The 22964-nt window shown below is 34.8% G+C and overlaps 1 protein-coding gene and 1 long non-coding RNA gene across 2 annotated transcripts; one reads left to right on the forward strand and one right to left on the reverse strand.

The window, feature by feature from the left end:
• The first annotated feature begins 4583 nt into the window (after positions 1 to 4583).
• Positions 4584 to 9564, forward strand: LOC122279665 (E3 ubiquitin-protein ligase CSU1). The gene is made up of 2 exons (XM_043090422.1): positions 4584 to 4963; positions 8603 to 9564. Exons 1-2 carry the CDS (start codon positions 4725 to 4727, stop codon positions 9276 to 9278), a joined length of 915 nt encoding a protein of 304 aa, XP_042946356.1. The 5' UTR covers positions 4584 to 4724; the 3' UTR covers positions 9279 to 9564.
• Positions 9565 to 13685: 4121 nt separating this feature from the next.
• LOC122279876 lies at positions 13686 to 15244 on the reverse strand. Its single transcript, XR_006229685.1, has 2 exons — positions 14606 to 15244; positions 13686 to 14047 (listed from the first exon to the last, which is right to left on the reverse strand). It is a non-coding gene; the product is annotated as an uncharacterized LOC122279876 (long non-coding RNA).
• Between the last annotated feature and the right edge of the window lie 7720 nt (positions 15245 to 22964).

A 22964-nucleotide genomic window follows, 5' to 3' on the forward strand; every position in this document is an offset into this window, starting at 1 on the left:
AGAAGTTGTATATCCTACAACAAAGGGTTGAAACTTAATGTGTTCTCATGATTTGAACGAATAACCTTCACAATAACAAGCGAATCCCCCTCATAACTAAATATGAAATTCCCAAATGATAAATCATTTGTAAACCCCGCAAAGCAACTAGAGCCTCAATATCATCAACGGCATGAATCCCCTCCTCTTTCCGAGACATAGGCATAATCATATCTCCTTTATCATCTCTTAAGATAGCACCCACCTTAGAATGTTGTAAAGAGTGAAAAGCATCCCCATCAAAGTTAAGTTTCCACTTCCCACATGGAGGAGATGCCACCTTAGTAAGGATAAATTCTTTTTGACTTGCCGAGAGTTCTGACTAGCTTATAATTTCCAACATAGTAAAAACAACTATCCACAATCTCATAGACAATGAGTTTAGTTTGCTAAAACTATTTCAAATTCCGGAATCTCCATATACCCCAAGCAATAATCAGAAATCTAGTAAGGATATTAGAATCACATTGTTGCATTAGTGCCCAAACTACAGATTCAAACCTTACATAAGAGGCCAACAAAACCATGTCATTTTCACATAATTTTTCTCAAACTTTTTGAATAGCTGAACACTTGCATAGGATATGAAGTAAATCCTCCTCTATTTCATTACATAAGGGATAAAGGCTAGTAGCAATTATTTTGTGTTGAGACAAATGATTCTTTGTAAGTTGACTGTCACTACAAGCCCTCCATACAAAATTCTTTACTTTATTCGAGATCTGTAAATTCCAAATGGTCTTTCAAAACAGTTGATCTGGTAAATCATATTCATGAGATCCAAATTCCATAGTATGTTTTAAAGTAATAACAAGATGATATGCAAATTTAACACTAAACAACCCATATTTTATGCAACCCCATATTAGCCGATCAATACCCAAATGTAAAAATAAAGGAATTTTAAGTATTTCATTAGCCTTGAAAGGAAAAAATATCTGGTTAATTAAATTTGAATTCCATCCACCTGAATTGAAGTATCCAATGTATCCTTGACAAAAGGAGTAACAGGCAAGGAATTACAACTAGTAATAACTCCTTGGGTTGCATAATTTGGCAACCAATTATCTTCCCACATATTAACCCGATCTCCCTTCCTAATGTGCCATAAACAACCTGATTTAATTATAGGTTTAGCTTCACAAATACTACGCCAAACATACTAAACCCTAATGCTGAAGATAGAAAGTCATCGTTTGGATAATATTTATCCTTAAAACCTGCAGAAAACAAAGAGCCATTATTTTGCAAGAGGCACCACCCCTGCTTTGCCAACAATGCTAGATTAAATGCCTCTAGGTTGTGAAAACCCAAGCCTCCAGTAACTTTTGATTGGCACAAATGGTCCCAACTAAGCCAATGATATTTCTTAACCTTTTTGTCCCCCACCAAAATTTAGCAATCATATATTCAAGGTCTTTACAAAATCCTTTAGGTAATTAAAAGCAACTCATAGTGTATGTGGGGATAGCTTGCACAACAGCTTTGATAAACACTTCACGACCAGCCTGTGATAAAAGTTTTTCCTTCTACCCTTGCAATTTTGTCAAAACTTTATCCTTAATATCTTTGAAAGTATAATATTTTGATCTACCCACGAAGGTAGGCAGATCAAGATACTTCTTGTGATTTGAAATGGATTGGACACCCCAAATATATTTTATCTCACTTTTTACCACTTCATCCACGTTTCAGCTAAAAAGTAACTCAGTCTTCTCGTGATTTAATTGTTGACCTAGGGCTAACCCATAGAGAGTTAAAATATTTTGAATATGCACATTTGTTGAAGTAGAAGCTTCATAGAAAATAATATGCCATATGCTAAAAACAAATGACTTACCTAAGGGCACTATTGCAAACTCGAAACCCCTTCAACAACTTTTGAGTTTCGGCTTATTATAACATCAAGGACAAAGCCTTAGCACAAAGCACAAATAAATATGGGAAGAGGGGAAAACCTTGCGGCAAACCACGCCTAGAGTGAATAGAATCAGCAGGAATCCCATTAATAAGGACTTTATAAGAAACAAATTTATTAGCTCTTGGTGAATTTTTTTCGAGCTAAGTATGTGAAGACTCAACATGTATCGTTGCTTGATCCATCCAAGGGTTCAATAAATTGTTGTATGATTGTGAGGTGCTTGCCGTCGGCTTTAAACCATTCTCGTTGGAAGATAAGAGGGGAGAATTTCTTTTTGGTATGATCGATGGTTAGATGACGATCTATTGAAAATTTTGTTTGTAGTATGTCCTTTTCCAATGACTACGGATCAAGAATGTAAACTAGAAAATGGATGGAATTTTGATGCTATAACTTGGTTGGTTGGTGCTGAAAGAGCTTTGTCTATTGTGCAAAGCTTGAGACAAAATAAGGAAGGGGAGGGTATCTTGGTATGGACGGAAACTGTGGATGGGAAATCTATAACAAAAAGTGCTTGGAATTGTTTGAGGGTGTGAGCTCCAATAGTGGCTTGGTCTAGTTGGGTTTAGCATCTGTCTCTCTCCAAAAAAATATCGGTTATGGTATCGAAAGCTTTTCTTAATGCTTTGAGTGTAGATGATAATGTTCGAAAGGTTGGAATACCTATTGTATCAAGGTGTAATTGTTGTGAGGTAGGGACGTATGAGGACTTAAACCATATTTTGGTGAAAGGGGATTTTGCTAAAGAAATATGGGACAAAGCTTTTAGCTGTATGGGATTGTGCTCCATGAAAGGCAAGGGTTGGCGTAACAGAGTTGAAGGCTAGTTTCAAAAGGCAAAAAATAATTTGAAGGTAGGATTTTTGTTTGGAATTATACCATGTATTGTGATATGGTGCTTATGGAATAGAAGATGTAAAGCTGTGGAAGAACTGGATGAATTAGTGCAGTTGGTTTGGGCAAAAATCAAACTATCGATTGGGTGGTCTACGCTTAAGTTGAAGGATTCTATTGTTTTATCTTCTCATGTCCATCAGATCCTTGATATTTATCCTTGCCATTTTAAACATGTACCTCCTAAACTTCCAAAGCTGGTTCGTTGGTGTCCTCCATCAATAGGTAGAGTGAAATTGAACATTGAAGGAAGCTGCATTGGTAATCTAGGAGTGATAGGTGTGGGTGGGGTGTTTTGAAACCACCGAGGCAAGATGTTGGCTGCATTTTTGACACATTTTGGAGAGTGTACTAATAATAAGGCAGATTTATTAGGTCTATTGCATGGTTTGAGGTTTGCAAAATCTTTAGCTTTATGCACATTTATATAGAAATGGACTCCATGTTGGTTATTAAATGGCTGCTGGATAAGGGGTGTTTGGTTTGGTATTTAGAAGATTTTTTATATGAAATTCAAGCATGGGCGAGATCTACGGATGTCAAGGTTCAACACATTTTTCGGGAAGGTAATTCTTCGGCATATTTTCTTGCAAAATTAGGAGCTAAAGGCTTGTCGGATCTTTGGGAGAATTATACAGATATTCCAAATCTATTAAGAGGTTTTTTGAAGGTTGAAAAATTAGGAATACCTCAATTTCGAGTTTAGTTGATTTTGGTATGGTTATGAGTTGTTGGATGTTATTTTTAGTTTTAAATGATCTATTTTGATAAGCTATTTTGTGATGTTACTACGATATTCTTCTGCCAAAAGTGAGTATTTTTCTAATAAAGTTTTGGAAGTCCCGCCCTCCTTCATTAAAAAAAAAAAAAAATTCCTAGATTTTGCTGAATTTGCACAAATTTGGTGCTATTGTGGCGTGTGTCTATATCTGACAACTTAAGTCAACGAATTCTACTATAACAAGGTCGGATTTGGCCTCACCTGCACCGAATCCACAGTTAGAGGTTTTTTTTTCCCCTTCAATTCAATCCAGTCATAATGGGGTGGTCGATAGTGATTGCCACTTCGAGTGACGTTTAGTAATTAACTTAAAATAATAAATATTAAGATTTTTAGAATTATACTTTTTAAAAAAGAATCTAGTGTAATTGAGTTTAGTGAATTATTAAAGATAGAAAAAATCTAGTTGTAAGCATAATTGCGTATTAATATGTGCACCAATCTATTGTGATTGGACAAAAAATAGATTTTATTGAAAACAGTGTTAATTTAAAATTTAAGTATGAATGAATCAGTATTGGTACATAGATTAGTATACGAATTTACTTGTATGTAGCAAAACTCTTCAAGTAATATAGTTTGATTTAAAAAACAAATTTATTGAAAAATTTTACCTATCATCATCTATACTACACATTAGTATTTGATTTGTCATTTTATAAAAAAAAAATTATATATTGATGTGTGGTATAAAAAATGATAAGTATATTTTTTAATATAAAAATAAATTTAGAAATTAATATAATTTTATTAGATTTATTTTATAATAAAAATAATTTTATGATTAATAGTATCAAACCGGTTTGATTAAAAACTAAGCAAAAAGCATCCGCGTGAATTTATTATTTAAAAGTTTAAAAAATTTATTTATTATTTATATTTATTATATATTTTTTAAAATATTATAATAATAAAATAAGACGACGGACTTTAGGAACATCCACTTGCCAAACCAAAAACTTTCTATAAAATAGAACTCCGACGACTCCAATTCCAAATTTCCAACATAATCGAGATTTTAGGGTTCGTCCATACTCTTTCCTTACTTCTGATAACTATCCGATCCATTGGCGTGAGGGAGAAACAAAGATGCCTCAGAGGCACTCGAAGAACAACAATGATCTCGCTTTCTTCACTTACGACGAGAAGCGCAAGCTAGGCTACGGCACGCAGCGGGAGAGGCTTGGCAAGGACTCCATCAAGCCTTTCGATGCCTGCTCCCTCTGCATCAAGCCCCTCATCGACCCCTTGTGCTGCCTTAAAGGCCACGTATTCTGTAAGGAATGCATTCTCGAGTGCCTTCTTTCCCAGAAGAAGGACATCCAGAGGTCTCTTCCATCGCCCTCTGTTTTATTTATATGTTTATGTTAATATCATATGCTGATTTTTTTCTCAATAAAATATATGCTTATCGATAAAAAAAAAAATGTCGATTTTGTATCCGTTTAATTGTAGTCCGTGTTATGGGAGTTTCGGAATTATGGTTATTCGTGTAACTCGAATGAAATTAACTGTTTTGGTTGGATTTAGATGTAGTGCTTATTTCGTGTTTTTAATGCGTTTCTGACATAATTGGGGAAGAAGGTAGCTCAAACTTTATTTTGGGATGATTGGTTAACATTCGTTGTTGAACGCGTTGTGTGATGGTGGCCATATATATATCCGAATGGTTAAAGGGATGCTCTAGGCGATTGTGCCAAGTTTGGACTAACGCCCTTTTTCGGTCTGACACACTTTAGTGGAGAAGGTCATGGGTACACGTTCTTTCGGTTTAAGAATTTCTGGGAGGTTTTTCTGTAGATTGGTAGGTATATTTTCTATGTTAACTCTTGCTAGGTTCAAATGTGTAAATTGGATTTTGTGAAGTGAACCCCTAGGGACTTAAGTTGTAAGGGCCTTGGTCTTGGTGGTATCCTCCCTCTAGATTTATGTTTCGAATCCTTGGGTCCAAACAATTTCTAAGGCCATTGGATGGGGAATTTTCCCTTGAAGTACCCAAAGGTACACTTGTAGAAAAATTCTTGTCGAGAGCTTGTGCACCTCTGGGATTTGTTGGGACTTAGTTCTTGAACACCCAGTGGCAATATTTTTAAAATTGGATTTTGTGAACGTGACAGTTAGTTAATCCTTTTGCGCTTTATATGAGTGTGTTGCTACTAAAACTTCCGCAAGTGTGTTGTGGTTGAGAAACGATTTTCTCTACCTTTCAGATGCACCCACAAGAGGCAGGTATACTGTGGATGCTTTCTTTGCACACTGCATCTAATGGGCTTAGTGACATAAGAGTGGAATCTTAAACGTGATAACAACTATTCTTATGATTATTTGACTTAGGGGTAGCAATAAGTAATGTGACCCGTGAACCCAACACGAACATAACATGAAATTAGCAGGTTTGTGTTTGATGGAATGAGTTTGGGTCAAAACGGGTTAATCTGTTAAGACACGATTTATAAATGGGTCAATAACGAGTCAACGTGCTTAACCTGAAATCAAACTGTTTTGACCATTTTAGATTTTATTTCAATATTATAATTGTGTTATTGTTGACTTATAACATTGGTATTTCTCAGTATACTTATATTTTATTTTTGGGATTGTAATTTTGGACCTATGTCAACCCCTAGGGGTTGGCTCAAGTGGCAAAGGCCTTGGGTTTGGGGGTATGCTCCCCCCAAACTTAAGGTTTAAATCCTCTTGAGTGTAGACAATCTCTAGGGGCTATCGGACTGAGGGATTTTCCCCTTGAATTGTCCAAGGTGCACTTGTGGGAAATTCCTTGCCCAGGGCCTGTGCACCTTTGGGATTAGTTGGGACGTAGTTCTTGGACACTCAATGCCAATAAAAAATAAATAAAAAAATTTGGACCTATGCTCGTAGTTGTTATTGTAGGTTTGTAATATTGGTTTTATTATATTTTAAAATTTTAAAAAATATCAATATTTTTTATATCAGTTCCTCTTCGGAACAGCCCGTATGGTTTTATGGGTTTAACAACCCCCATTTAGAATGAGACATGTAAGGGAACTTCACAAAAGGCAAATTTAACTCTTTTTCATCTAATTACACCCATAAAGAGCCCTTCACTTGGGCATGCCTCACTGCCTCTAACGAAACTAGACACAACCAGACGTCGCCGCACTTTGAGAGACCAGACCTGTCTCCGCCAACAAGCTTCATCGCCCCCCACTGAGGTATTTTCCTCCATCGCCTCCCACTAAGGTCATTTCCTCCATTGCCAACCCCCCCCCTTCTCCCCCAAAACAAAAAAATTCCTCATTGTTCTGTTGCCCCCCACTGATTTGTGTTGTGGTAAGAGGTGCTTTTCTTATTAAAAAGTCATTTTCTTGCCATTTATAGCCAGCCATCTGGGTAATTTTAGAAATAACCATTTAGGATCTTTAATGCTGAAAAGTCTTGTCTTACCAAAGCTCCAAATTGAAGCTTTTCCCAAAATGAACCTTTAGAGCTTATGTGGGATGCTCTCATGAGTTTAATGAAATATGTTCATGGACAGCAATGCCCATGACTGTTTTACAAAATAATTTTTTTTTGATAAGTCTGTTTTACAAAATAATGATTGTGCCAGATTATAAACGACTTTCTCTTCCCATTTTTTCACTGCTGAGATCAGAGCCCGGGGTTCTTTCAAGTGGCCAAAAAGCTACCCTGTTTTTACATCCATGGCTTTCTTTTTGTTTTTCAGATGTGTCCTCGTAACCTTCATATTTTTGTTGTATACAAAGAGGATCTTAGTGGAAGAGGATAAGAAAATCATGTTTTTAATGTCCAGTTCGTAAGTCCATGGCCTTCATATCTTTATTTTACTGGCAGTTTCTTGTTTAACTTGGAGTTCGTATATCCATGGCCAAATGTTTTTTTTTTGTCATTTTCACCTCCAAAAGCACGTTTTATTTTTATTACCACAATTGTAATGACTTTAAAAGTACTTCATATTTATGGTTACCAAACAGTAAGCAATTTCTAATAGTAGAGCTTTTTGATAAAGTTCTACAGATCAAAGCTCTACAAATAAAAGCTCTATCATCCATAGCAATCCCAAACAAGCACTACAGCTGGTCCCTTGTACCTTTTGGGATGTGTTAAAGCCTGAGAATGCTATGGCTAGAGATAGTTGTGGGGTTTGACCTTTGATAGAATTCCCAGAATTCAAATAAAAATATTTTACATCTTATTCATAAATAAAAGAGATAGGTACCAAGCTTGCTAGATGGATTTCTGTCTAATATCTCCAGATCCACCCGGTTGGTTAGATTCCTTCTTATATGGTTTTTCTTTGTGGTTGTGATCTCCCAGCCAAAAGAAATAACACTGTGTATTCCTCACGGTACTAACTTGGCAAATCTAGGTTTCAATTTTTATTGCCTTCTCTAACATATTATGTTATATGCACTTGGATGGTTGGACTGTGTATTCTTGTTCTGTTCTAGCTTGTATTTGATTGGAGAATGATTGCTGGAAGCGTTAGAATTATTCAGTTTTTTTGGGGAAGATGGCTTCTCTTGACCACAATTTTTGTTTGGATAATATGCTTACTTCAGTTTCTATTTTCTTTGTTATCGAAAGTGTCTTTTTCGGAACATGAAGACCGTATCACTATGTTACATGCTCTGGTGGTGCATCTTGATGGTTGCTGAATTTGTATGTTATAAATTACGTCTCTGGTCACCTTCTGCATTCGTCATTAATTGCTTTTGGAAAAAAATGACATACGTGTCTTGGCTGTTCTTGATCTCTTTATGGAACTGAATATGATTTTGTTATTATCTATACATTTAAGAAAGATAAAGAACAATGGTTCTATTGTATTTCATTATACGGGAAAAGAGGGGTGGGGGAACCTATTTTGTGCTGCCCTTGAGGTTACATTTATTTGAATGAAGATTTCCATCCACTTTTCATTCTTTTGCTTCATGGTGTCCTGAGAGTGGCTTATTAACTGGCAGGAGGCTAGCTGCTCATACTTCTCAGCAGAAGCAAGAAAAGGAAGAGGAAGCAGAGAAGCTAATGTTGCAGAAAGCCAGAGAACTTGATGCATTTGATCAGCAAAACCATGGTGCAGTGCCACAGTACAATGATAGAAACCACAGCCAAGACAAGAATGGCTTCCACGGGGCAAATAGTGTGAAGGTCACTTCTTATGAGGAAGAGGCTCTTCGGACAATGAAGGCATTTTGGCTACCTTCTGCCACGCCTGAAGCTCCTGTTAAAGTAGAAGCCCCCTCCATTAGTACAGTCTGTCCACAAGGCAATGAGAAACTCAAGCTGAAGACTCTCTTCCCTATCTACTTCACTGAAGACACTAGCGACCAGAAGAAATCCAAGTTTCTCGAGAAGACCCATATCTGCCCTAGCTGCAAGGTTACTTTGACCAATACATTGTCACTTGTGGCCCTTAGCTCGTGCGGGCATGTCTTCTGCAAGAAGTGTGCTGACAAGTTTATGGTGGTTGATAAGGTTTGTCTGGTCTGCAACAAACCATGTAAAGAGAGGAATTTGGTGAACTTGGAGAAAGGTGGGACAGGCTTTGCTGGCCATGGGGATCACCTTGAAGCCACGGCCTTTAAGCATTTGGGGAGTGGTTCGGGATTGGGTTTGACGAGACCTGCGATGAAAACTTGAACTGCTGAATTTCTTTCGATAAACTGTACACAACTACCCTTGTCCCAAAAGAGCAAAACGTGCAGCAAGTTGCTTCTGTTTTGATTTAGATTGCCGACATTACCCTTGGTGCTTAATCTGTTATTGGGGTTTTTATTCTGTGATTAGGGATTACTAATGCATCCTTAACCCCCCCCCCCCCCTCTCTCTCTCTCTCTCTCTCTCTCTCTCTCTCTCTCTCTCTCTCCCCCATCGCTCCTTTGTCATCTGTAAACCTTAGTAATGCTATGCAGTTTGTTCAACCCTACACGAGTTCTTTGGTTATTGGACATGTATTAGTTTTAGTGAACCTTTGACAAAGCATCAAGGATTTTCTCTTGCGCAGGTTTGGTAAGTGGGATGTGGGATGATGGGATGAGATACAAAGTTTTTTTCTCATTTCATTATTACAATTTTTTAAATTTCAATTTGATTTTTTTAAATTTTAAAATAATAATAATATTAAAAATTAATATTTTAAACGTTAATTAAAAATAAAAAAAAATTTTCCCATCCAAACCTACCCATACTCGTTAAACTGGTTTCATATATCTATCTGCATCGGGGTTTAGAGTTGGACGTGGATATGGGGATCCGGATACCCTTCCTCTTATTTTTGGGTAATTAATTTGAAAAAAGGATTTTTAAAGTTGAAAAATGAAAAGAAACAAAAATTAAAAAGAAAAGGTCACCGTCACCCCCGAGGGTTAATAAAAAATTATACGCTCAGAGATGTTTGTTATAAAGCTAGTGGGTCTATGGTCTAGTGAGCAAGGGTGAGAGTACGTCCAGTTTTGACTGGCTCATCTATTTGCTTTGTAATTCTTGGTACTTGCTTGCATCCAACTATATAACTCAAGGCAGCAAAACGTATTAATTATTTTTCTAGAAAGGGTAATGTTAGAGACATTACAGATTTTATCATATAAACTGTATAAACTTTTGCAGAAAAAAATTATGGTATGTTTGACATTTCTCTTTGTGAAATGATATAAAATGTATAAAATTTGAAACAAATCCGAGCCGGGATCCGTATAAAAAAAATCCGGGTACATCCGGTACTCGGATTGTTTTTGAAAAACAGAACCGGAGTCTTTGATCTCCTGTATCTCGATTTGATTCGGCTCTTTGTAATAGCCATTAGGTTGCGAAAAGATGGAAGATTTGAGCAATAGAGTGATCACTAACCTTTTTGTTGTTTTATCTTTGATCTTGACCATGAAGACTCGTTGATCAGTCTATTTCATGTTGTGTTGGGATCGGAGTCAGAGGACGTGAATACCAAGGTAAACCAACCTTGAGTCGGGCAGCTATAGGAACACGTTATCTTATGTCATTGTCTATTTTTTGGTAGACATAGGATAGGTGAAGGTGCAGGTGCAGCTTTTAGCCTTTATCGTACTTTTGTACTAGCCTTTATCAAGCTTTTATGTTTTCTAAGCTATATGCTCCAAAATCTATGATATTTCAGTTTTTGATACACATATGAAGCCAGGAAGCTCTATTTATTTTTCTTTTCTTACTTTGTCTATTTATAAGTTTTTTTTTTTATTTATTCGATGGAGACTATTTATAAGTTGAATTAAAAAAAATGGATACAATCCGAAACTTGAATTTTTGAAATTTAAAAATCTGAATTCATCCCCGTCCAAATTTAAAATTTGAGTTCTAAATTAGATATCCTCAAATATCTGGTCTAAAATTCAAATGAGCAGACCTAACTATTATTTGAAATGTGGCCATTCAGGCCGAAACAAAAAGGTCAGCACCCTCTCTCCCTAAGAAAACACAAGCTGCTTGAACTCCAACAGCTCGTTTCAAGGCATAGGGGTAGGCGTATCAGCTACACTCCACCCGCATCTCCCTCTGTTATGCTTGGTCATCTTTTCATTGGAAAATAATAATTGCCGAGAGTTGGGTCCCCGCATGGGTTTTGATATTTTTTTTTAATTTTTTATTACTTAGTATTTAATGATGTGTTTTTTAGTGATGTTGTAATATTTTTTTAAATATTGAGTACTTCTATGTACCACCGGGATTGTGCCCCCGCCGCGTCCCCGGCTGACGTCACATATGCCACGTTAGTTGACTTATTTAAAAAAAAAAAAAAATCGAAGCATAAAGAGGAGGGAAACGAGTTTGAGTGGCATTTTTGAGCATTTTGGACTGGAGAACAAAAAGCAGTCAGAGAGGAGATCTGAGCTACTTATGGGTTTGGTCGCCGTCATCAGCTGTCTTTGGTCGCCGTCATTCATTCCGTACTCGCCATCCCAGCTTCCAGATCTCTGAGTCGCGTAAGTAGCTTAGCACCTTCATTCTGTACTCTCGGGCTTCTCTCTTTTGGGTTATCGGCGGCATCTATGCTTGCCTTTGGTTTTGTTCTGGTGATTCGGTGCCATCTGGGTTCAGTTTCAGTTTCATTATGAACAGATTGAAAGAATTCTGATTTGGGACCTTTTGTGGATGGTGTGTGTCTGTTCGTGGTTTTGGAGCCTGCCTGTGTTCAAGCTGCTTGTGTTGTTTTTTTATATTATATATATATGGGATAGATAGATAGGTGTTGTTCAGATGAAAGATATGATGATGATTTCAGGAAAACTTACTCTTAGAGCTTTCTTCTTGAATTTATTCATCAAGCAGAACTGCCTGATCTTTATTCTGACATTATATCCCAAAGAAACATTACGAACATGATTTTTGTTTTTAATCCAAGTAGTATGTTCTTCATCATCATGTACATAACAAAAAAAAAAAAACAGGACAATGATTAGTTCATTTATTATATCACTCAAATATTTCTTTTGTATATTTAAAGTACGAGCATGCACATGACAAATGCTAGAAAAGCAAGCAGACATTCTGTATTAATAATGGTCAAAGGATCAAGATTTATGATCAATTAAGAAGCTCATATTACAGATTCACAGAATGCAAATTTTGAAAATAACTTCAACTATTTATGGGTTTTAAGGATATTCTAGTCATAATTGTCAGGAGAGTGACAATGATCTTAGATGGATGCAGTAAATTGTAAATACCACAAAAATGGAGTGAAATCTCTTTCCCCCTGTTGACATATTGCTTAACATTCCAAGGATGCATGTTTGTTCTTGGTATTCAGTTTATCTAGGTCTCATGTCAATGATTGGATCCTTCAATTAAATGGTTAATTTGTCATCTTATCTGTCAACTACCAACCACATAATCCTCAGCAAATGGAAGATATAATATAAGACAACTGCAATGTACCCATGTTGCAAATCCCTCATTAAGCCATAAATGAGTCCACCACTCCATTGTTACCAGATTTCCAAACCAATGATGGGCATAAATATGATGATTTAAAGAACATACAGAAGTATTAAAGAGATAAATAAAGAATTATTCTTCTTACTTTTATGGTTTTATTGAAATAGATCCCTTGGTTTCCAGATTTTTTTCTTATTGCCTTTGCTACATAAACCCTTTATTGTTTGGCTTAGTCAAGCAATCATCAATAGGTTCTGATCTAGGAAAGGGGAACAAGATCAGCTTTTTGCATATCAACAACAGTGCTTTTTGCCCTTGTCTAACATATCAACAACAGTGCTTTTTGCCCTTGTCTAACATATCAACAACAGTGCTTTTTGCATGAAGGTTTCATTGATATTCAATTTTCTGTTTGCAGACAATGTATTGCCATTGATTGAGAGCTCCAAATAATCGTCTTTGCTGCTAGGGGATGGGTCCTTTTGCTTTTGGTGTTTATGAAGCCGTAATAGTACCTGTGGTGCAAAAGGCCAGTTATCAATTCTGGTGCAATGCTACAACATTAATTCTCCTCGATGGCTATGCTTTTAGCGACATAATAAAATGCGTAGTAGCCTGAAAAGTCAATATCATTGTCGTCAACTAAACTAATTTAATGTTTCTATTCAAGTAAATTGAGTGTAAGAACAATTGAGAATGGATAGAGGTAATGCATTCCAGGGAATTGTTGTGTAAATTGTCCATTTTTTCATCACCTTTTTTGTGTATTGAATATGTAAGGTAATGACTAGTGAGTAAAGCATTTGTTGGTTTATGATCGTTTTGATGCTACGTTAAGATTCAGTGTCTTTTGAAAATATTACAGGAATTGTTAGAAGGGGATTGACTTACCCTATACTGCCAAAACTAGCATAGGTTATGTATGCTCTTTGCAGTTATTGGAAGACCACATCTAAATTGAAAAAAAGCGATTTGTTGTCCAGCTTTATATACAATCCGTTTCCAATTAGCACCTCATTTATGCTTTCCTTTTAAGGCATTTTTTAATGGATTCCTTCATTGAAATGGCGTATGATGGCTTTCTCTTTTCTTTTCCCTTTTTCTCCTCATTAAGCAAGCTGTATTTTACTAAGAAGAGCATACTAACAACTTTTGCAAGTATCCATTATCAAAAGATGAGTATTACAATTTTCACACCCTATCAAGAATAACCCTTCAAACCCAGTCAAATATTTCCCCAATTCCTTGAAATACAGAGCTGATTCTTAGCAATATATCACCAAAAAGTTGCCAAATTCCCTCATAATTTTCATGTGGAATTAACTTATAATATTCATCTCAATATATACAGAGATCAGTGCATGCTTAGCAACCACATAAGGAGCTAGAGTTACATGAACTAAACATATAGCAAATAAAAATCAACATCTTGTCTTCGCTTCCAATCTCCCCCTTGAATGCAGGCCCTCAACTCCATTTACTTTGGTAACACATCAAATAACCTGTGCAACCAGCAGTGTGTAAGTACCCATGTTTCTTGAAACATAATCTCTAGATCTATAAATAAACATCAGACATACACACGCACATAAATGACAAGAAAAATTGTTTTAGGTTGAAGGAGAAAGAAACTGCATATTTGCCGAAAACCCTTTGACATAGACATACTGATGCATAAATGTGGTATTTTCTCCAAATTTTCTCAGCGGCCATACGAATACTGATGTAATGTCATTTTCCCCAAATTTTCTCAGCAGCCATATGCAGTAAAACCACCAATCTCAAACAGAACAAATAAACGAGATAATATTCAATAAAATTACTATGAACAAACCATAAAAACACAAACATTAGAATGGAAGAAATCAAAGTAGTGCATTCGACAATATTCAAAAGACATAAGTCTAATTGTTTTCCTCTTTCCCACATTCTCTTAGCAACCAAACAGAGCTACAATAGCTTATAAGATCCCGGTCCGCCAATAATACCCAAAACTCAATCCAATCAAACCCAATGATAAAAAAATAAATAAATAGACAAACGATAAAACAAACCAAAACCATTTGAAAGAAAAGCAAAAATCCAGAAAAGAAGGAACCAAAGTGGCCCAGCGAGTATTTGGAGCAACTTCAACGACTCCACTTTTCAACACGTATGGTTTCTGAATCCTATGGGGCTTTGTGGGAAAGGGATTTCAGATCTGGGTTTGTGGGTTCATAGATTTCATATCTGGGTGGAGAAGAAGAAAGAAGGGGCTTCGTGGAAAAGACGAAGCTAGCCATTCAATGGGTTCATGGAGAAGACAAAGTGGGCTGTAACTCTGTGGCTTCGTGGAGAAGACGACGACAGTGAATATGGGTGTTTGTGGGTTGGTGGGTCTTCGCGGGTTGATGGAGACCACGAAGACGAACTGTGGGGAAGACGAAGACTGGGCTGTGGTGGGCTATGGCTTCGTGGGGTGGTGACTTCGTGGAGAAGATGATGGGGCTTCGTGGGGATGTAAAAGATGAAGAGAAAATAGAAAGAGAGAGATGAGAGAAAAGAGAGGGATGCGGGGGAACATAAAAATTGAATGCAAGGAATGAGCTCACGAGAGAATTGGGAGGGATTTTAGCTGAAAGAAAACGACGTCGTTTTCTTTTTATGCCACGTAGGCACCGAGGCCGCAAAGGGGACGCAGCCCGGGGATGTTTAGACTTTTCCTTAAGGGTATAAGAAAAATCTATGAAAAAAAAAAAGAGAATTTGACCTTCTTGAGACCCATCCTCACGCTACGAGGGTGTAGCCCTACTTTTTTTTCTTGTCTTTCTTTTAAGTTTTCCTCTTTCCCTCTTTTCATCGGTTTTGCTCTCCATTTATTCCATATGTCGAATGCTAAATCTATTTTCATCCACTTTTTTTGTTTTTTTATAAATGGATGAAGGTCACCTGTGTGACATTGTCCAAATTTTATTAAAAAAAATGTTAATTATGACTGATGAATACCATAGTAACAAGTCCAAGGCCACCATTGAGTGTTCAAAGAAACCTCAGGTGCCAAAAAAACCCAAACCAAAAAATAAAAACCAAACCCAATCAAATCATCCAACAAAAAATCACCGTCTAAGATAGGGCATGCCAAGTTTGTCTACATGAATTAATCCCTTAATCCAACCTTGAATGGAAGATGCGTCACAAAAATACAAAGTTAAACCTTGGGTCCCTTGCTTTGCCAAGAAATCTGCCACTATATTAGCTTCTCTATAAATATGCTGAAATCAAGCATTAAGCTCACAAATCATGTTTTTCACTTCCTCCAAAAAATTCCAAAGGAACCAATATTTGTACACCCCCGATACCAACCAACTGGTTCACTATAACAGCAGAATTTGATTCTACCAAAACATCCCTCAATCCCAACTGTCTACAAAGCCAAAGTCCATCGAAAAGAGCTCTACATTCAGCAATGGTATTAGTGGCATGACCATATGCATTTGCAAACCCCCCAAGGATGTCGCCATTCTCATCCCGAATAATACCCCCACCCCCAGACTCACCTAGGTTGCCGCAAGATCCTCCATCCACATTTAGTTTTACCCTTTCTCTTTCTGGCGGAGTCTATGCAATTAACTTGATTTGCTTGGAAGAAATAGGAATAATCCGACATGTGAGCCGCTCCATAACCTCCCTATCATCTCCACCCATATGTTGGAAATTTTTTAGTTTACAAGCAATATCTCTAATCCATACTGCCACCAATGAGCACACACCACATCATTGGAATTGTGCCACTCTAATATTCAAAAGCCATGTCTTCATCCACATTTCATCCAATGTGTAAGATTCAAGCACTACCTTGAAAGAGAATTTGTCACGAAAGAGAATCTGGGATGAGAAAAAAATTCGTCCCAGAAAATATCTTTTGGGACAAAATTTTCCATACCATTTTGAAGTTTGTTTGGGACGAAGTCATTTTGTCTTTAACAAGAACTCGAACAACTAACTTTCATTCGAACATAGAATATTGTTCAAATTGTTATGATGTGAGGCTAGTATTCAAACACTTGTCACATTCGAATGCGTTGAGAAACGTTTGAATGAGATGCGAGATAATTCGGATAATTGAAAGCATGATCGTTTGAATAAGATTGACGTCCGTTCGAATGTCGAGACCATAAATGGTTTAGATGTGTGCAGTTACGGTTCAAACAATAACTAGAATTGTTTGAAGACGAAAGATCCTAATTTGAACGATGTTTGAATATGGGATATAATCGTTTCAACGATGTGATTGTAAATGGTTCGGACGTATAGCCTTTTCATTTGAACAAAATAGGGTAACACTAAAGCTATTTGAATAGGAGTGATTAGCATTCGAATAATTTTATATATATTATTCCAACAAATGAAGTTTCATTCCAACAATAGGCAGTAAAGTGAAATTCAAACATGATATATAATCAAATAATTGTTCATGAAAATTTTATGAGACTACAATAAAACTCTAAGTTAGTTTCATGGTACAAAAGATTAAAGAAAAAAAAAAACTACAAAATGTTTAAAATGGAATTGAAGGCTAAGGGTATAACTGGTCCGGTTTGGTCCAATTTTGTAGAATTTTTGAAACTGAACTGGTTATATTAGTTTTGCAATTTCAAGAATCTATTTCATACCCGTTACCCTCATAAACTAATACTTTCGGTTTTACCAATTCCGGTCCAGTTTTTTAGTTTTAATCAAGTGTCAATTTATATTATATATTAATATATCATCGAATAATAGTGTTACTACTATAACTTATAATATAATGCTAGTATCATAGTATAATACTAATTAATATCATAGTATAATACTAATATATATCATAGTATCATACTATACTAATATCATAGTATTAATAATAATATATTAAGTAGACTATATTATGTTATAACTCTTATAACATATGATCAAAGAAATTACAAATGTTCATATTTAAGATTAAAATTTTATGTTATAAATTATAATATAAAATTATTTTATATGTGATATATAATTATATATAAAAATTTCATATAAAATTATATATATTATATATAAAAATTATATATAAAAATATTTTATATAATATTTAAAATTTAATTTATATATATTTTTAAACTGGTTTGGTCTGGTCTCAGAAAGTACATAACTGAAATCGGATCGGATCTGACCGATTATACAACATAGAAACTGGTTTTGGATCAGACCGATCCAAAACATGACCAACCGGTCCGTTTCGGGTTGGTTTTCAGTTTAAACTTTCACCTCTACCGAAGGCGTAAAATGTTGGAACATCATCATCTGCATCTTAGTGTTACTGCATTTTTCGAGATCCGAGAGACTATATAGTCAAGTAACAATAAAAACGATAAATTTTTTTAAGATCATCTTCTGGTACAACTTGTGCACGACAAGAAGACTATACTTATTATTAGCTGTCTTGTAACCTTGTAAGACGAATAATAATAAGTTTATACAAACTTCCAGTCTTGTAGAGGTTGAATGAGAAATGATATTGAGAAATGTCTGACTTTCATGGTTACTGTCAAGGTTGGAGAGATTGTACAGTGCAGTAACAATGAAAGCCTGATCACTTCTTCAAGATAATTCTCTATTTATTCTCTACAAGACCAAAAGCCTTTATAGACTTATCAGCCATCTTGTAAGCTTTTAAGATAGCTGTTAAGACAAATGATAGTAAGTTTATATAAGCTTCTTGTCTTGCAGAATATGAATGGAGAATTATTTTGAAGAAGTAATTGGGCTTTCATTGTTATTGCACTGCACAGTCTTTCTAACCTCAAGACATGATGGGAAATTTTTGCAAATAAATATTTAAGTTTGATTCATTAAGTGAATCGGGAGGGAAATAAATCATTGTTTAAGAGTTATAATTAAAATCATATGGAACTAAACTTTCATCTGATATCATTATGCATATAGAGCGATGAATCTAACTGTCTTGTTAAACTGTTTCTTAGGCATCATTGTTGTTGATTAAAAACAATTTATGTGTGCTGAAAACAACAAAAACTCCACTCAGAAAAGTTGAATTAGATCCAAGTCCAAACCCACCCATATTATGTAACACTTCACTGACTAGGTTTTTTTTCTTTTTTATTTTATTTTTATTTTTATTTTTATATTTATTATCGACTAATATTTTTCTTGTTTTTATCTTATTCCAATTCTAATTTTAGTCAATGATATTCTATTTGCTTGAGTAGTTAAAATTAGTGTGTTGGTGTTATTAACTAATTAGAACTATTAAGTTAATTATAATGATCAAAATAGTTTTTTTTTTAAATAGTGTATATATCTATATATATAATGGACTAACAATTGCATCTTTTTTACTTTATTCTAATTATAATTTTTATAACTAATTGTTACTTCCTTGATTAAGTATAATTAGTATTTATTTGATTAACTAATTATAACTAGCTAGTATTCTAAATTATGAGAAAATTAGGGAGATGGTCCTTTTTTAAAAAAAAAAAATTGTGATGGAGTAACACTTATACTATGTTGACTATTGTCTAATTATAATTTTTATAACATTTATATTTCCTTGACCAATTATAACTAGCAGTTTTTTTTCATCTTATTAATTATAAATAGTATTCTGAATATAATCATAAAAATATTAATTTTTAGTACTATTATCATGGCATTCACATTTTTTTAGTTAAAGTTATATTAATTATAATTAATGTTCCATTTTTAACTAATTATAGTTAATGTTCTCTTTTTAACTTCAATGTGATGTGGAATTCTAAATACTATAAATAATATAATAAATCTCAAGTGACATATGTAGTGGCATTATTATATATTATAAAGCCCAACATGCTTGCTAATTCCAACATCCATTATTTAATCCCAACATGCAATATTAAATACAAAGTAATAAATCCACGACTTATAGTTTGTATCCACAACATTAATTCTCAACATATCTTAAATTTTATGTAATCAATCCACAACATGTATTAAATCTCAACTTCCAACAAGCTTACTAGCAAGGGTTTGAACAAGAACTCAATTAGATGTTTAAACACACATAAGCCATTTGAACACAAACTTGGAGGTGAGATCAAACACGAACCACTCTCTAGATTTGTCGCACGACTATTCTTTGGAGTTTCTTTCTCTAAATCCTTTGCACAACTGTTTTTGATTGATACAAAATTGCAAGTACATAGTATCATAGTTTTTATAGTAAAATAATGAGAAGAGTATCGTCCTCAGGGATTGTTAACTCACTTTTAACAAGTACTGAAATTATACTAATCTTGACTTTATTTAAAAAAATCACTAAGATTTTTGTAATTTGAACTTGAAATTAAATCAATTCAAATAAAATATTCAAAGGAAAAGAAATCCATTGTTCGGGAATCAAATTAATGAGAAAAAGAACTTCTAGGAAATCGATTTCACCTAATCCATCACTATGCTTTTCTTATCTAAGTAATTGAATTTAATTCTCTCTATTTGGTAGCAAAATCTCCAAAGTCATCCAAAAGCCTCTTTTGATATTCAATTGGAAATATTCTTGATTATCATTTTACATAAAAGTATGCAAATTAATAAAGCAATAAAGCAATAAGACAAAAGATTTTAAGACTACGTACATAGGTTTATAGAAGTATTTCGATCTCTATATTTACGTATACTGAAATATCTAAGTTCTATCCTATAATTCCCTCTTTCGATAGCAAATCACAAGATCAAAATTATCTAATTAATGGTTAGTCAATTAGAAACGATAAGCTCAGAATAAATCAGACAAATATAGAAGAGAATTACTTCAAATTAGCATAAAAAAACAAGTATAGTTTGAAACTAGATTACATCATTTTCTTAGAATAAAGAAAATTTAGTTCATGCTAAAATTAAATTCAACATAAACGAATTTACCATATTTTTTTTGATAAGAATGGAAGAAAATGAATACTGAAAAATTTCTACTTGTAGTCACAACTTCCTCCTCGCAGCGTCCTTACCCTAAAAACGAAAAGAAAATAGGTGCCACGTGAAATCCTTTTTGCATCATGCATCTTCCATAAACTCCCAAAGAAAGCCTTGTGTTGCACACCCTAAGTAAAACTGTTGCTGCGTCTTGTGCCAAGCCAAATCCAAAAACTTAGCTTGCATCTCATTGCCAAATCAAAACCAAAAGGGCCCGCAATGTGAAACTCTTATAAATTCAAACCGCCAAAATAAATCTCTCCCCGCGTGTGGTTCTGTGTAATGTCAACTACTCCTTTCCGCATGTACTAACTTATTGTATCTATACTGCAATTTTTTCTCTTCTCATCTGCTTCCCACAAAAATATGGCCTCTCTCGAATTCAAAATTATACCATTATCCAATTAAACAATATGTCATTTTACTGTTCCAATTTCTTCTACTATTCAAAAATTCAACTTGATCTTTATCCCTAAGATAGCACTTGAATCTCCCTCTCTCTACTGAATCTCCCTATTGGTCTCTCTCTCTCTCTCTCTCTCTCTCTCTCTCTCTCTCTCTAGGCAAATTGATTTCTAAAAATAGAGGAGACAATGAGGATACGAGGTCCATATATATGATTTAAGTTTTTGAATCGTGATTTGTCTGTTATAATGCAAAAATTTCATTTAGAGCGCAAGTTTGCCCCTGCATGATGTTAGGGCAATTATTGTTCGAATCGTATATTATAGGTTCGAACAAATGGTCTAACAAGTTGTTACCTTCGAACATTTATTTGATAATATTATATTTGTTCGAACATCATTTGAATTGTTTGAATACCAAAATTTTCCTTTATCCCACCTTTTTGCACATGCTTTTAGTTCAAGGCACATTTGTTCAAACAAAAATGACTGGCATTCAAATAAAATAGACTCGATACTTGTTGACGTTCCAACAATGTAAAGGTAAATTCTTTTGAAAATTCATTCGAGCGGACAAAAGTACCATTCGAATTCGTTTGATACTTGTTATTTACTGTCCCTTGGATAGTAGATAGAAATTTGCTTGGATAGAAATCTACAAATTTGCTTGATAGAAATCTTCTAGGACTTAACTGGCTGCTTGGATAACCTTTCTCAGACTAGCGAATTGGCTTTCAAAGATAAAATCATTTCTCCTAAGCCATATTTTTGTCATGGTAATTGTAGTCCATTCCAACTCCTTCTGTCACTCTCTAATCAACTTCATAGTTGCATGAAATCATCTTCTCCATTGGCAACTTTTAAATAGAATTGGACGTATTAGCCCACACATCACTAGTTGCCAAATAGCTCCATAAGGCATGGGCCACCAATTCCTCTTCTTGTTGGCATGTTGGGCATAATGAATTGTCTATGAATTTTCTTTGATGGAGGTATTTCTTTGTTGGGAGGATATTATTCCATGCCTTCCAAAGAAAATTCTTCACCATCCCTAGCAAAGAATTTTATAAGGACTTCCTTTTTAGCTTGGAATGAAAATGTATTTTTCCAATTATTTATCCTTTGCCAAACTCTTTCCCTACATATCTAAAGGTATTATATTTCAATCTCCCTGCCATGGCTGTAAGCCCTAGAATTTTCTCATAACTCCCATAGACTATACCACTTGCTGCTTGAATAATCATTATCTTAGTATTTCTCATGTATTGGAACATAAAAAGATGGAGGATTTCTACTTATTTAGTACTTGCCTAGAGCCTCTTCATAAGTTTTTAAGATGTCACGGAAAAAGTAGTTTCTTCTTGTTCCACCCCTTGTCACTGTTACTCCTCTTTTATCACATTTTCTCACAAATTCATTAATCATGGAGTTCAATACTTCAACACACATGATAAAAAGATAAGAAGATAAAGGATCTCCTTATCTTAACCCTCTTAAAGGAAATATTTTCTCCCCGAACCTCCAGTTGACCAACACTGAGTAGGTTATTGAACTGACACATCTCATAATCAGTGCAATCCATTTCCCTCTGAACTCTAGCTTCCTCATCACAGCTTTTAGGTAAGGCCATCCAACTCTATCATAGGCTTTGCACATATTAAGCTTCATTGCCATACTCCCATTTCTACCTCTTTGTCTAGTCTTCATTGAATGTAACACTTCATAGGTTACCATAATATTATCAGTATTTAGTCTGTTGGGTATGAAGGCACTTTGACTGCTAGATATAATATTAGGAAGTACTTTTTTAAGCCTGTTAGCTAAAACTTTTGGAACAATTTTGTACAACATATTACATAAGCCAATAGGCCTAAAGTCACTCATAAGCACATGATTTTTCACTTTAGAAATTAATGCAATATAAGTAAAATTAAGAGAGTGGTTCATACTCTCTCCATTCAAGAACTTAAGTACTGCATTACATACCTCATCACCTACTATGATCCAATAATTTTGAAAAATATAAGTTCCAAAACCATCCGGG

Source organism: Carya illinoinensis, chromosome 10 (assembly GCF_018687715.1).
Source record: "Carya illinoinensis cultivar Pawnee chromosome 10, C.illinoinensisPawnee_v1, whole genome shotgun sequence".
Lineage (NCBI taxonomy): Eukaryota > Viridiplantae > Streptophyta > Magnoliopsida > Fagales > Juglandaceae > Carya > Carya illinoinensis.

Excerpts from the sequence above, each read along its gene's own strand:
- LOC122279665 (XM_043090422.1), top strand. The coding sequence starts at position 4,725 with ATGCCTCAGAGGCACTCGAAGAACAACAATGATCTCGCTTTCTTCACT. Across the intron at positions 4,964-8,602 it reads CAGAAGAAGGACATCCAGAG|GAGGCTAGCTGCTCATACTT; the intron begins GTCTCTTCCATC and ends ATTAACTGGCAG.